We start from the raw sequence: 13,419 nt of genomic DNA on the forward strand, positions 1-13,419 counted from the left end.
TGGGGAGGGAGGTGGTGGGAAGGAGACACAAATGTGTCCCTGGGGAGGGGTGCGATGGGGAGGGGACCGAAATATGATGGGGAGGGTACAAAAATGCATCCCTGGGGAGGGATGGGGAGGGGGGACGGACCGAAATGTGTCGCTGGGGAGGGAGGTGGTGGGGAGGGGATTGAAATGTGTCCCTGGGGACGGATGTGGTGGTTGGGACCAAAATGTGTCCCTGGGGGGGGGCATGTGGTGGGGAGGGGACAAAAATGTGTCGCTGGGAAGGGGACAGAAATGTGTCCCTGGGGAGGGATGTGATGGGGAGGGGTGTGATGGGGAGGGGGCCGAAATATGATGGGGAGGGGACAAAAATGCATCCCTGGGGAGGGATGTGGTGGTGGGGGACCGAAATGTTTCCCTGGGGAGGGAGGTGGTGGGGAGGGGACCCAAGTGTGTCCCTGGGGAGGGACATGGTGGGGAGCGAGCGCTGGCTCTTGGTGTCTTCATGGTGGGGGGCTCCTCCTGAACCAAGGCCGGGGCAGAGCAGCTCCCCCAAACCCCGTGGGACAGGGACACCCAACTGGCCCCCACTGCCGTTTAGGCTGTGCATTTGCCTCCGGGACCCCCGGTGACATCCCAAGCTCATCCCTTCCCCCCCCCTCCCCCCCCCCTCTGTGGGGACCCCTCGGCGGTCCGACAGGAACGGGTGAAGGACGCAGGATGCGGCCGCCTCCTCTGGGCCCCACCGACTTCTCCTTCTTTGGTGCCACCAACCGCGTGGCCATTTCTCACCACCCCTCGCTCCAGCCAGCGAGACAAACACCCCCCCTCGTGTCTCCCCACCTTGTCCCCCTCCATCCCTCCCCACAGCCTTCACCCGTGGAACGTACCGGTGATAAGACAGTAGCAAGCGGGCAGGGGGCACGGTGGGACAGCCACTCGCCGGGCACTGTGCCACTCGCCGGTGTCACCCATGGGGACGCTACGGGCTGGGCAGGGAGGACAGGACAGCTGGGGATGGTCCCCCGTGGTCCCCCGTGTTTGTCCCCCTCCTCCAGCCTGGGCTGGGTGAGTGTCCCAAGGACACGAGGGCGGGCGGTGGCAGAGCGCGATGCCCAACACACACACACGTGTGCCCACTGTCCCACGCCACTGCCAGCCCTGCACAGACCCCCGTGTGGGGCCATCTGAGGTCCCCAGGGGAGGGGAGAGGGGACATTAGGGACACCCAGCACCCCAGGACGCTCTGCGGCTGGAGACCAGGAGGAACGGGGACGGGCTGGCAGGGTGGGGACGGTGGCATCTCCTGCCCCCATGCATGGGCTGCGGGCGGGGAGGCAGCCCCGGTGCTGCTCCGGCGAGGTCGGGAAGGGAGTGACATCACCGCGTCACGCCGGAGTGACATCACGCCACAGAGGGTGACGCAGTGGTGGAGGCACCACCGGCTGCAGCGCGTTCCCTCTGCTCCCTGGGTCACCCCGGTGTCCCCATCACCAGCTCCGCGTCCCCACGCGGGTGCTGCCGGCAGTCCCCATCCCGCGGCCGCATCCAGCCGGGCGCAGCCGTTCCTCCCCGGCGCCTCTCCCCAAATTGGCATCAGTGAAGGGGCAGGCTGGGGACAAGGAGCCGTCACCCCGAGTGTGTCCCCGTCCCCAGGGTCCCGGGTCCCCCAGCTGCCTCGGGATGCCCTCAGCACCCCGAGGAGCCCGGTGCGGGGCGGTAGAGACGGCGAGGCCACGCGAGGGATGGGGTGGGGTAATAAAAAGAAGGTTTCCCCTTCGCCAGCAGCGTCTGCCGCAGTTTTCACTGGGCTTAAAGAGATTAGAAGAAAAAAGAGAAATATTTAATAAGGTTTTTCATAAAAATATTGAACCCCAATTTACTGAAAATGGCTTTAGAAACCAGAGCAATGCGAGTTTTCACTTCTTTTTCTTTCCCCCCCCCCCATTTTCCCCATTCTCGACCTGTTTCCCACCCCCTACCTGAGCCCTTTATCAGCCTTCGCTCCCCACTCCTTCTCCTCCTCTTCCTCAGGGTTCGGAGGAGGTGGCGGGATGAGTCCCGGCCGCCCCGGGGGCTGAGTTCCCCCCCCCGCCCCGGGGGTTGAGTTTTCCCCCCCGTGGCCGTGAGCGAGCGGCCGCGCTGCTTAATACCGGGGAGGAATTTTAAGTCGCTCCATCGGACTGTAAATATTTGGGCTACGGCCGACAAGGAAAATTTAAACGCTTTGTGAGGGAGAAAAAAAAAATCCCCTGGGATGAGGCAGAGGGGGCGGGTGGCTCAGGGCGCTCCTAAACCCCTGGGGGACACCTCTCAGCCCCCTGCCATGGGGGGTGGCAGCTCCCACCCCGTCCCCTGCCCATGACAGCGACCTGCCTGCACAGCCCTGGTCCGGCTGGAGATGACCAACCCCTACGGGTCCCCATTGTCCTCCTGGGGATTCCCTGCTTTCCCAAAATCGATGGTGGGGCTGAGGAACCTGCTGGAGATGGCCAAACCTTTTGTCTGGTCACTGGGCACCACTGGGAAGATCCTGGCTCCATCCTCTTCCCCATGGTGAGACCTCCCTGAGCCTTCTCTGCTCCCCAGCTCCCTCAGCCTTTCCTCCTTGGAGAGATGCTCCAGGCCCTTCATCCTCTTTGTGATCTTTCATCGGACTTTCTCCAGTCTGTCCATGTCTCTCATGGACTGGGGAGCCCAGCACTGGACCCAGCATTCCAGGTGTGGCCTCACCAGTACTGAGCAGAGGGGAATGGTCCCTTCCCTCGACCTGCTTAGCCCAATGAAGCTCAGGATACCCTCAGCCGCCTTTGCAGCAAGGGCACGTTGCTGGCTCATGGTCATCCTGGTGTCCACCAGCACCTCCAGGTCCTCTTCTGCCGAGGTGCTTTCCAGTTGGGCGGCCATTGCTACATGGGGTTGTTCCTCCCCAGGAGCAGGACTTTGCACTTCTCGTTGAATCGGTTGGAGAAGACCTTTAAGATCATCGAGTCCAACCATCAGCCCAGCACTGCCCAGCCCCCACCAACCCACGTCCCTCAGCACCACGGCTGCCCCTCTGTTAAACCCCTCCAGGGACGGCGACTCCACCATGGCCCTGGGCAGCCTCTGCCAGTGCTTGACAACCCTTTCCATGAGGACATTTCTCCTAATCTCCACCCTAAACCCCCCCTGGCACAACTTGAGGCCGTTCCCTCCTGTCCCATCGCCTGTTCCTGGGGAGCAGAGACCGCCCCCCCTCGCTATCCCCTCCTGTCAGGGCGCTGTAGGGAGCGAGAAGGTCTCCCCTCAGCCTCCTCTCCTCCAGGCTGAACACCCCCAGGGCCCTCAGCCACCCCTCACCAGACGTGTGCTCTAAACCTCACGACGTTCCCCTCTGCCCACTTCTCCATCCTCTCCAGGTCCCTCTGGACGGCAGCAGGACCCTCTGGCACCTCCAGCACTTCCAGCCCTGTGTCACCAGCAACGTTCCAGCAGGTCCTCCCCAACCCCAGCAGTGACTTTGTCCCCAGCTGCCCCGGTGCCGGGGGGGTCATGCAGTGCTGGGCAGGTTGGCGGACCTTGGAGGAGCTTGGAGGACCAGTTACCCCCTGGGAATGGTTGTACTGGATCAGACCGAAGCTATCTCAGCAGATCTGCTCTTCGCAGGCTCAGCGTTATTTGATTAAGTGGTGGCTCTCGCCCGGGTGTGGAGGGAGAAGGTTTTATCCACTTAAAGGCAGGAGAAGAGAGCAGCCCACAGCTCTGCTGGTGGCCCCAGCCGTGGAGGTGGCACGTCCCCGTCCCTCCTGGTGCATCCTGGCCATCAACGACGCCCAAATCCCCTTGGTTTGGACCCAGATGCCCAAGCGCCGTTCAAGGTACCCCTGGCTCTCCTCTTTCTGCGGCGCCTGTCTGTGCCTCAGTTTCCCCACGTGGGGCAGGACGAGGGGGCACAGGCTTGTCCCTCCCCAGGTCACACAGCAGGTGGCAACCGCTTGCAATCGTTGGACTCTTCGTGGAGGTTGCACGGAGCAGAGGGAGGTCTCCAGCCTGTGCTGAGGCTGCAGAGATGCTGCTACGGGCAGGAGGTGGGATACGGCTCTGCTGGGTTTTGGGGGGCTCCTGGGGCGGGAAAAGCCGCTGCAAGGGCCCCCTCCAGCCTTGAATCAGTGGGTGATGGTGGGACGGGTCCTTCTCCCGCCGAGCCCACCAAAGGACGCCGCAGGTCCGGCGGAGCTCAAGGCTGAGCCTCTGCTTTCCCCCCTCTCCCTCTCCCTCGGGAAAAGTCAGGAGATGGGGCAACGGAGGCTCATCCCGAAGAAATTCTCACGCTTCCCAGTCCCCGCGGAGCAAAGGCGACGGGGCACAGAGCTGCGACGTGATGGGACCGGCACCCTCTGCTCCCAACCCCTCGCCCCCACCCGGCGCCCGAGGGAAGGAGCGGAAGCGGCGCCCGAGGTTCGAACCGGCCTTTTTATTTCTCTCTCTCTAAGGAAAGTAACTCAGCGGTACAAATAGACTTTGGCATGAGAACCAGAGAAACCTTGCCGGGGGGAGCGCGGTGCCCCGCGGGTGCCCTTGGAGGAGAAAGACGCAGAGAGCGAAAAGAAATTCCCCGGAGTCGGCAACAAGTTTCCCCCGAGACTCCTTTCCGATAGATATTTATAGGTTTCTATAGATACGATGATAGCGTCATTTATAATAAATATCCTCTCTGGTATCTAACAGTATGTACAGGTCAAGTATTAGAAATACATTGGTTTTCTTCTGTTAAAAGGTGAGAAAAGAAACAGGCTTGGCTGTCCCCAGTGTCCCCCTGGCGCCCCCGGGGCTCAAAGAGGGGCCAGTGCATGTCATGGTGTCCCCCGGCGTCCCCGCTGGTGGGGGGACAGCCTGTGCTTTGGGTGCTGGCAGGGGGGGAGCGGGGTCCTGGGGGCGACGGGGGCTGCTGGCCGCGGGGCTGGGGGCTGCCCCGTGCAGGGAGGGGGGCAAGGAAAGACGGTTTTGTCCCCCTCTTGCCGTTCCGGGGTGGCCGTGCTGGAGGTGACCCCTGGGAATGTCCTGGGTGTCGGACAGGGGACACCCCGGGGACACCCCCCCGCTCTGGGCTGAAGGTGTCGGGGCGAGACAGGGTGCGGGTTGAAAGGGGACCGGTGCAACCCGGGGCTGTGAAGGAGGATAAAGGGTGAAAAAGTCTCATTATGCCCCGGGTTGTCCCCCCAAAATGCCCCCCCCCTCCCCTCCCGAGGGCCACAGCTCCGGCCCCAGAGCTGCCGCGGGGGGAGGATGGAGATGGGGGTCCCCGGGGACGGCGCTGGCCGCCGGGACAACCCCAGCTCTGCCCGTCTGAAAAAGGGTTCAAATAACCCCACAAAGCTCTCGGGGTGGTGGTGGGGGGGGTGTCTCGCCCACCCAGTGGCGGCGGGCGTTTTCGGCAGCCTACGTGACTCCCGGCTTGTTTTCGGGGCCGCAGGGGCAGGCTGCTGCGCGCAGCGGGCGCAAAAGCTCCCTCTAAGCCCCTCTTAGCCTGATTTGCCCGCGGATGCGCGCTCGCCTTCGCCGCCGCATCCCTCGCCGCCCCCGGGGGGGGACCTGCCTTCGTCCCCAAGGGCGGCCCTGTGGCCGGAGGAGGAAGAGGATGGAGGGGACGGGATGCCGCTGATGCTCGTGGTCGCTGCCGGGAGCCCCACGTCCTCCTCTCCCCACGTCCCATGAGGTCTCCGGTGCACGTAGAGTCACACGTTGGGCTCACGGCCGCACCGTCGCACGCTCGGGCTGCCGTGGGGCTGCCGTGGGGGTCCCCGTCCACTTGCCCGTAGGTACTGTGGTGGGAAGCGCAGGCATACCTCCCCATACACCCCCTCCAACCCCGTCAGGTTAAAACCCTCTCCAGCTCTTCACACTTCACATTTTCGAGGAGTGGTTTAGCAAAAAAAAAACCAAAAAAAAACAAAAAACAAAAATCCAACAGATAAAATAAAATTAATTTAAATTAAAATAAAATAAAACCCAGCAGCTCCCTTCTTCCCCACTTCGCAGAGGACCGGGGCAGCCTTGCCGCGGCTCCTGCATCCCTCCCGAGTCCCGGCAGAGGAGCGTGGCTCCCCATCCATCCCCCCACACCCCGGGGGTCCCAACCCGCTGCGTCCCCCTCCGCAGCCAGACCCTGGAGTGGTGTCCTCCTGCCGTGACCAAGAAGGGTCCTTGGCCAAGGGGGGGGGAGGGGGGTGTCCAGGGGGGCGGGTGGGGATGGAGAGGGGTTACACGGAGCTGCGGCGCTTCATGAGCCCCTGGAAAGCCGTCAGGCTGTGGAGACCGGTGGAGACGGAGCTGATGGCCGACCGGCGGGCATTGCAGAAGCATCTGTTGGAGGGGGTCTCCGGACAACGGCCGGGCGAAGAGTGGCTCTGCTCCACGCAGGTGTCCGAGGTGGAGAGGTCCCTGGGGATGATCATAGGGATGGAGTACTGCAGCTTCTCCCGGCTCTTGTACCACAGGCACGAGCACATGGATTGGAAGTGGAGAACCTCGGCGTAGACGTTCCGAAAGCCACCCCCGCCGCCCCCGCCGCCCCCCACCGCCGCCGCCGGCACGGCCGAGGCGGTGTCCGCGGCGTGGATGCTGCTGGCTTGCCCGTTACGGGTGAGCAGCGCCCGGTGCTCGGCGTCCCGCTTCTCGTCCTCGGCGTTCATGGTCATGAAACGCAGCACCACCAGGTTGAGGAAAGCCCCGATGACCGTCAGCCCCGTCAGGATGTAGACGAAGCTGAAGGCCACGTACTGCGGCTTGTTCTGGAGGGCTTCATCCTTCTGCAGGGCCACGTAGTCCCCAAAGCCGATGGTGGTGAGGGTGATGAAGCAGTAGTAGTAGGCGTGGAAGAAGCTCCAGTGCTCATAGTAGGAGAAGGCGGCCGCCCCGATGCAGAGGGTGCTGATGCAGGAGAAGAACCCGATGGTGACCATGTTGGCCATGGAGACCTCCGCCCGCCTCATGCCAAGGCACTTCTTGATGCGGTGGAGGAGGTACTTGACGAAGGTGTTGATCCTCTCGCCCAAGCTCTGGAACATGACGAGGGTGAGGGGGATCCCCAGCAGGGCGTAGACCATGCAGAAGACCTTCCCCCCGTCCGTGCTGGGGGCTGCATGGCCGTAACCTGGGGAGCAAAGCCACAGAGCGGGATCAGCTTGGTGGTCCGAGGAGGGTGTAGGGCGTGCGGTGCCTCGAACCACTTCCCCGACTGAGCTGCTGGTGGTGAACCCCAACCCTGACCAGTTGCCATCCTCACCCCCCAGGCTCGAGGAGTGACCACGGACGGCTGGGCAGGCTGGGGGCAGAATGGGGTGTCCGAACGGAAATGAAGGGGAGGGGGCTGGAGAAGGGGGAAAGCCCTCGGCTCGCGGGGAAAGGAGATGGTGGGGCTGGCGGGGGGTGACGGATGAGGTGCTGCATCCCTGGGCTGGGGTGGGGCAGCTGGGGGATGCCTGGATGGACCCTGGCTGGGGAGGGGGGACGTTCCCCAGGCTTTGGGTTTTTGGAAATGGGAGATCGCTTTTCCCTGAAGTGCCCATCTCACAGCCGACGGGCGAGGGGCGCAGGAGATGGGGAAAACAGGGATTTTTTAAGGAAGCAGGAGACAAGGGCGGCTGGCTCCCCTCTGCCACCCCAGCCCCGCGGCCCCGTGTCCCCACATCCCTGCCCAGCCCCGGGGGGCCCGTCTGGGCTTCCGTTCATCCCCGCCTGCCCAAAACCCCGCGCACAGGACTGATTCTGCCTCTGCACCGGTGGCTGATTCGCCCCTAACGTGTCCCGGCGCCTGAGCCGGGCAGCGGCGGCCGTGCCTGCGGGACGTGCGGTGTCCCGCGAGCTGGGCAGGGCCCCGCGCTGCCGGGGCTGCCCTCGCCCCCCGGCCCCCGCCCGCTCCCCCTCCCTCTCTCTCTCCCTTTCCTTTCCCTTTTTTTCCTCTCCCTCTCCCTCTCCCTCTCCCTCTTCCTCTCTCTCCCTTTTCCTTCTCCTTCTCTCTAGATTTTCCTTTTCCTTTCCTTTCCTTTTCCTTTTCCCTTTTCCTTTTCCTTTTCCTTTTCCTTTTCCTTTTCCTTTTCCTTTTCCTTTCCTTTTCCTTTTCCTTTTCCTTTTCCTTTTCCTTTTCCTTTTCCTTTCCTTTTTTCCTTTCTCTTTTTTCTTTCCCTCCTTCTCCTTCTCCTTCTCCTTCTCCTTCTCCTCTCCTTCTCCTTCTCCTTCTCCTTCTCCTTCTCCTTCTCCTTCTCCTTCTCCTTCTCCTTCTCCTTCCTCCTTCTCCTTCTCCTTCTCCTTCTCCTTCTCCTTCTCCTTCTCCTTCTCTCCTCCTTCTCCTCCTCCTCCTCCTCCTCCTCCTCCTCCTCCTCCTCCTCCTCCTTCTCTCCCTCCTCCTCCTCCTCCTCCTCTTCCTCCTCCTCCTCCTCCTCCTCCTCCCCTCCTCCTCCTCCTCCTCCTCCTCCTCCTCCTCCTCCTCCTCCTCCTCCTCCTCCTTCCCCTTCCCCTTCCCCTTCCCCTTCCCCTCCCTCTCCCTCTCCTCCCCCCTCTCCAGCACGGCAGACCCAGCACCCCTGGGCCCAGGAGCCGGCAGGGCTGGGGCACAGGCTGCCCTCGGCTGGTGGCCAGTGGGCAGGAGCAGCAGGCAGGAGCGGGCAGGAGCAGGCAGGAGAGCAGGCAGGAGCAGCATTGGGGCTGGGGGCTGCAACCCAGTGCCTGCTCTGCGCTGGGACAGGGCTGGGGGTGCCGGCACGAGCACCCAGTGCTCCAAGGCGCATCCCAGCAATTAGACCAGACCCAGCACCCACCACGCCGCCGCTGCCCCCGAGCCCGCGGGAACTGCCCGCCCTGCCCCGGCTCCGTTCGATCCCGGCGGGGCGGAGGCAGCGGCGTCCCTCACTGTCCCCCTGGCCGGCAGCCTCGGGAGGTCAAGGATTAAGCAGGGCAGAGCGAGGCGAAAACAAGGATCGTCTGATCTCTGTCCAAGCCGCCTCCGAGGAGCTGGCGTGACCTTGCCCGGTTGCCAGCACTGCCGGCTCGCGCTGCCGCTGTGGGAGCTGGAGGGCATCACCAGAGAGTGTCACAAGAGAGACAGCATCACCAGAGAGCATCACCAGAGCATCACTAGAGAGCATCAGAAGAAAGCATCACTGGAGAGAGAGAGCATCATCACAGAGCATCACCACAGAGTGTCACCAGCGAGAGAGCATCAGAAGAAAGCATCACTGGAGAGAGAGAGCATCACCAGAGAATGTCACCAGAGAGGCAGCACCACCAGAGAGCATCACCAGAGCATCATTAGAGAGCATCAGAAAGCATCACTGGAGAGAGAGAGCATCACCACAGAGCATCACTACAGAGTGTCACCAGAGAGAGAGCATCACCAGAGAATGTCACCAGAGAGGAGCATCCCCGGAGAGCATCACCAGAGAGAGCATCACCAGAGAGCATCCCCAGAGAGACAGCACCACCAGAGAGTGTCACAAGAGAGTGTCACCAGAGAGCATCACCAGAGTTATCACCAGAGAGCACCACAAGAGAGTACCACCAGAGAGCATCACCGGAGAGCATCACCAGAGAGAGAGCATCACGGGAAAGCATCACCAGAGAGCATCACTGGAGAGCATCGCTGCTCTCATCGGTGCCAGCCTGCTGCTCCCTCACTGACGGAAAAGGGGCTGCTGCCTGCCGTCCCCTCCCTGCCTGCTGCTTGCTGTCCCCCCACCCCCAGCAGCAGAGGGGACACCGAGGCAATGCCACGTCACCCGTGTGGGCGCCGGCTCTCGGAGCAGAGCCAAGCGGTGCATTTCAAACCGGGGTGACATCCCACCACCCTCGGGGTGGCCACCGAACCTTCGCCCTGCCCGTCTGCCTGCCCCGCCCTTCGACGCCTCCGTCCCCCTCCCAACCGCCCAAACCTCCCCGGTCCTCGCGCATCCGCCAGCGGAGGACGGGATTTTGGGATGCGAGGCTCCAGCACTGCCTGCGAGCCCCTTCCCTGCCTGCTGCTGCCTGCTCCGGCACCGCTGCAGCCTCCCGCAGCTATATTTAGCCCCGTTTCCCCAGGGAAGGGAGTTTATGAGCTCTGGCGGGCGCGTCCAAGCGTCCGTCAATCCGCCAGCCCCCCCCCCTTTCCCGGCTTTAGCGGGCGCTGCCTGATCTCCAGCACGTTTGAGGACGGGGAGGGGGAGGGAAGGTCGCCGGGATATGAAATCTCCATCCGACGGGGAAGCAGAGGCCCCAGGAAGGTGACAGAGAGGGTGAACCCCCCGCCCCGAACCCCTCTCCCACCGTTTTCGGGAAGGAAAGGCGTTGGAGAGGAGGGTTGGCGGCCAAGCCCGGGCAGCTGCCAGCGGCTCCGCTTGCTCCACCGCACCGGCACGCGTGACCTCTGTGGCACGTGCTGGCCCCGCGAGGCTCCCCGCCGCGCTCCTGCCCTCCCTGCAGACGGCCCTCCGCCGCTCCACCTCCCGCAGCCCCCCGGCCCCCTCCAAGGGGTGCCCCCGGGAGGGATGCTGCCAACGGGCCAGCGGAGCCGGGGCGCTCTGTGCCGCACGCAAGGCAAGGGAGCGCGGCGCGTGTCCCAGGGAGAAAATATGACATGTCCCCGAGGAACGCGGCCGGCTCGTCTCCTTTTTAGGGCTGCGGAGGAACGGGGCTGGCTCCGGGCAGGGCGGTGGGGAGCAGGTGCAGGGCTCGGCTGGCCCTGGCCTGGAGCGCATCCCGGGCTGTCGGGAGCGATGGATGATGGGGATTAGCGGGGCAGCTGCCGGCGACGGGAGGAGCGGGGGGAAACCGCACAGAGCAGAGGAGTTACAGGGCTGGAGGGTGCAAAGGGTGGGGGAGGAAGGGAGAGGGTCTCTGGGAGGTGGCACTGGGCGGTGAAGGGGTATGGGAGGGGGCTGAGCCCTCCAGGGAGGGGATGGAGGGAGTCAGGGGAGGGATGGAGGGAACCAGGGGAGGGATGGAGGGAGTCAGGGGAGGGATGGAGGGAGTCAGGGAAGGGGATGGAGCGAGACAGGGGAGGGATGGAGGGAGACAGGGGAGGGATGGAGGGAGACAGGGGAGGTGATGGAGGGAGTCAGGGAAGGGATGGAGGGAGTCAGGGAAGGGGATGGAGCGAGACAGGGGAGGGATGGAGGGAGACAGGGGAGGGATGGAGGGAGTCAGGGGAGGGATGGAGGGAGACAGGGGAGGGGATGGAGGGAGACAGGGGAGGGATGGAGGGAGACAGGGGAGGGGATGGAGCGAGACAGGGGAGGGATGGAGGGAGACAGGGGAGGGATGGAGGGAGGACAGGGGAGGGATGGAGGGAGACAGGGGAGGGATGGAGGGAGTCAGGGGGAGGGATGGAGGGAACCAGGGCAGAGCATGGACAGTCCCAGCTGATGAGAGGGGCTGGGAGCTGGGCCGGGGTTTTAGGGCTGTGAAGCAGTCAGGAAAGCAGCTCCTCGCTTTACAAAATCGTTGCAGGGAAGCAGGCGCTGGCAGTGAGGGCTGGTGGCCACGAGCCGCGGCTCATGCCAGCACACCTCCATGCCCAGGCAGGACCCCTGGATGCTGCCGCCAAAACCATCACACTTCTCCTCCTCCCATTCACAGCGGGGGACGCTGCTGGGGTCCGTGCTGGGCACGGGGTGTGTTCCTCCTTGCACCCACCTTCACCCCCCCATAGCCTGGGTGTCTGCCGGGCACACGCGTGACTGGTGTCCCTCTGCCTCACCCAGCGCAGCTGCTGCCTTTGCCATTGCGATAGCCCGGTCCCCTTGGAGGGCTGCAAGAGCCCTTCACCGTGGACTCAGACCTGCTGCAGCTTTCTTTGTCCATTGCCGGGCTGTGAAGCTGCAGGAGCGATGAGGGACAGCGGGGCAGGTTCAGGCATCCTGGCTCATGGGGGATTTACCAAAGCATCGGCCACACTGGGGATCTCCAACAGCTTGGAGCAACCCCAGTGTCTGTCCTACCCTGGGATAAAGACAACTCTGGTCCTTCCAAGCCTGGGACGAACCCAACTCTGGTCCTTCCAAGACTGGTTCCACATGATCATGAAACCCCACAGCCCACGGAGCGCTGCCTCCCTTCCCACCCCGCTTCCCAGCAGCAGCAGCCACTACGGTTGGTACGTATGTTCCTGTGCATTTTGGGGAGAAAGGAATGATTTGACTGCATCTGTACACACCCGAGGATCCACAGTTAGGAGCAGCCCAGGGATGCCTCGGTGGAGGAAAAGTCTCATCCTCTAGAGATGTCACCCCCCCATGGAGACCACCCCCCCCCCACCCCCCCCCCAGCAGACCCCACGCTTGCGGCTGGCTGGCATGACGGCGAACACGCAGCAACCCACGCTCCCAAAGCCCTTCAGCGCCCAAAACCAACCAAAGCCCAAAGCACCCAGTCCTGAGCCCCCCCCCCCGCCCCCCCGGGGCACCCCCTTCTCCTGACCCTCACGGAGAAACCCTCGGGGGTCCCCCGGAGCGGGTGGGATCCTTCGGACGCAGCATCCCTCTCTGCACTGCCTGGGAGACGTCCCGTCTTCGCGGGGTGAGCAAACAAGCGGGCAGGGAGCGGTTGGGAAAGGCAGCATGTGGCAGCGGCGGCAGCGCTGCCTGCCTGCCCTGCGCAAACACCGCCCTGGCACGAAGGGGCACGGAGGTGCCCGTGCTGCGTGGGGACACCCGCGCCCCGCAACGCCTCCCCCCGCCCGCGAACAGGGGTGTAGGGCAGTGGGAAGGGGGTTGTCCTGCCCAGGGACACCTCCTGGGCAGGGCAGGGTGGGAGGCAAGCCGGAGCAGAGGGATGGGACCAGGGCAGGGGCTCCCCGGGGCCGGGCTGAACTTGGGTGATGTGGAGCTGGAGCGAGCCCTGGGACCCACAGCACCCAGGCTGCCCCTGTCCCGGCTGGGTGCTGGACCCAGACCAGGGACTGTCCTCGCTGAGTGTTCACCAGTGCGGGTGAAGGAGTAGCCATCTTGCCATCCTCACACCCTATCATCCATCCATGTGTCCATCCATCCATCCATCCACTCATCCATCCTTCCTTCCATCCATCCACCTGTCCATCTGCCTACCCATCCAGCCATCCATCCATCCACCTGTCTATCCATCCATCCATCCACCTGTCCATCCACCCATCTATCCTTCCTTCCTTCCTTCCATGCATCCACTTGTCATTCCACCCACCTGTCCGTCCGTCCGTCCATCCATCCATCCATCCATCCATCCATCCATCCATCCATCACCCACTCACCCACCTACCCACCCATCTGTCCATCCATCCACCCACCTGTCTATCCATCCATCCATCCATCCATCCATCCATCCATCCATCCATCCATCCATCCACCCACTCATCTGTCCACCCATCCATCCATCCACCCACCCCCTGTCCATCCATCCATCCACCCATCCACCCACCCACCGATCTCTGCCCAGCCCCCCCCCCCC

At 63.6% G+C, this 13,419-nt stretch overlaps 1 protein-coding gene across 1 annotated transcript; it reads right to left on the bottom strand.

Moving 5' to 3' along the window:
* Window positions 1-5,410: 5,410 nt before the first annotated feature.
* On the bottom strand, window positions 5,411-7,234 carry KCNK3 (potassium two pore domain channel subfamily K member 3). Its single transcript, XM_082501219.1, has one exon. The coding sequence runs from the start codon at window positions 7,071-7,073 to the stop codon at window positions 6,228-6,230; it is 846 nt and encodes a 281-aa protein (XP_082357345.1). The 5' UTR covers window positions 7,074-7,234; the 3' UTR covers window positions 5,411-6,227.
* Between the last annotated feature and the right edge of the window lie 6,185 nt (window positions 7,235-13,419).

The sequence above is a fragment of the Vanellus vanellus genome (genome assembly GCF_965231255.1).
Source record: "Vanellus vanellus genome assembly, contig: HAP1_SCAFFOLD_2104, whole genome shotgun sequence".
In the NCBI taxonomy this organism is placed as follows: domain Eukaryota; kingdom Metazoa; phylum Chordata; class Aves; order Charadriiformes; family Charadriidae; genus Vanellus; species Vanellus vanellus.

Excerpts from the sequence above, each read along its gene's own strand:
- KCNK3 (XM_082501219.1), bottom strand. The coding sequence starts at position 7,073 with ATGGTCTACGCCCTGCTGGGGATCCCCCTCACCCTCGTCATGTTCCAG.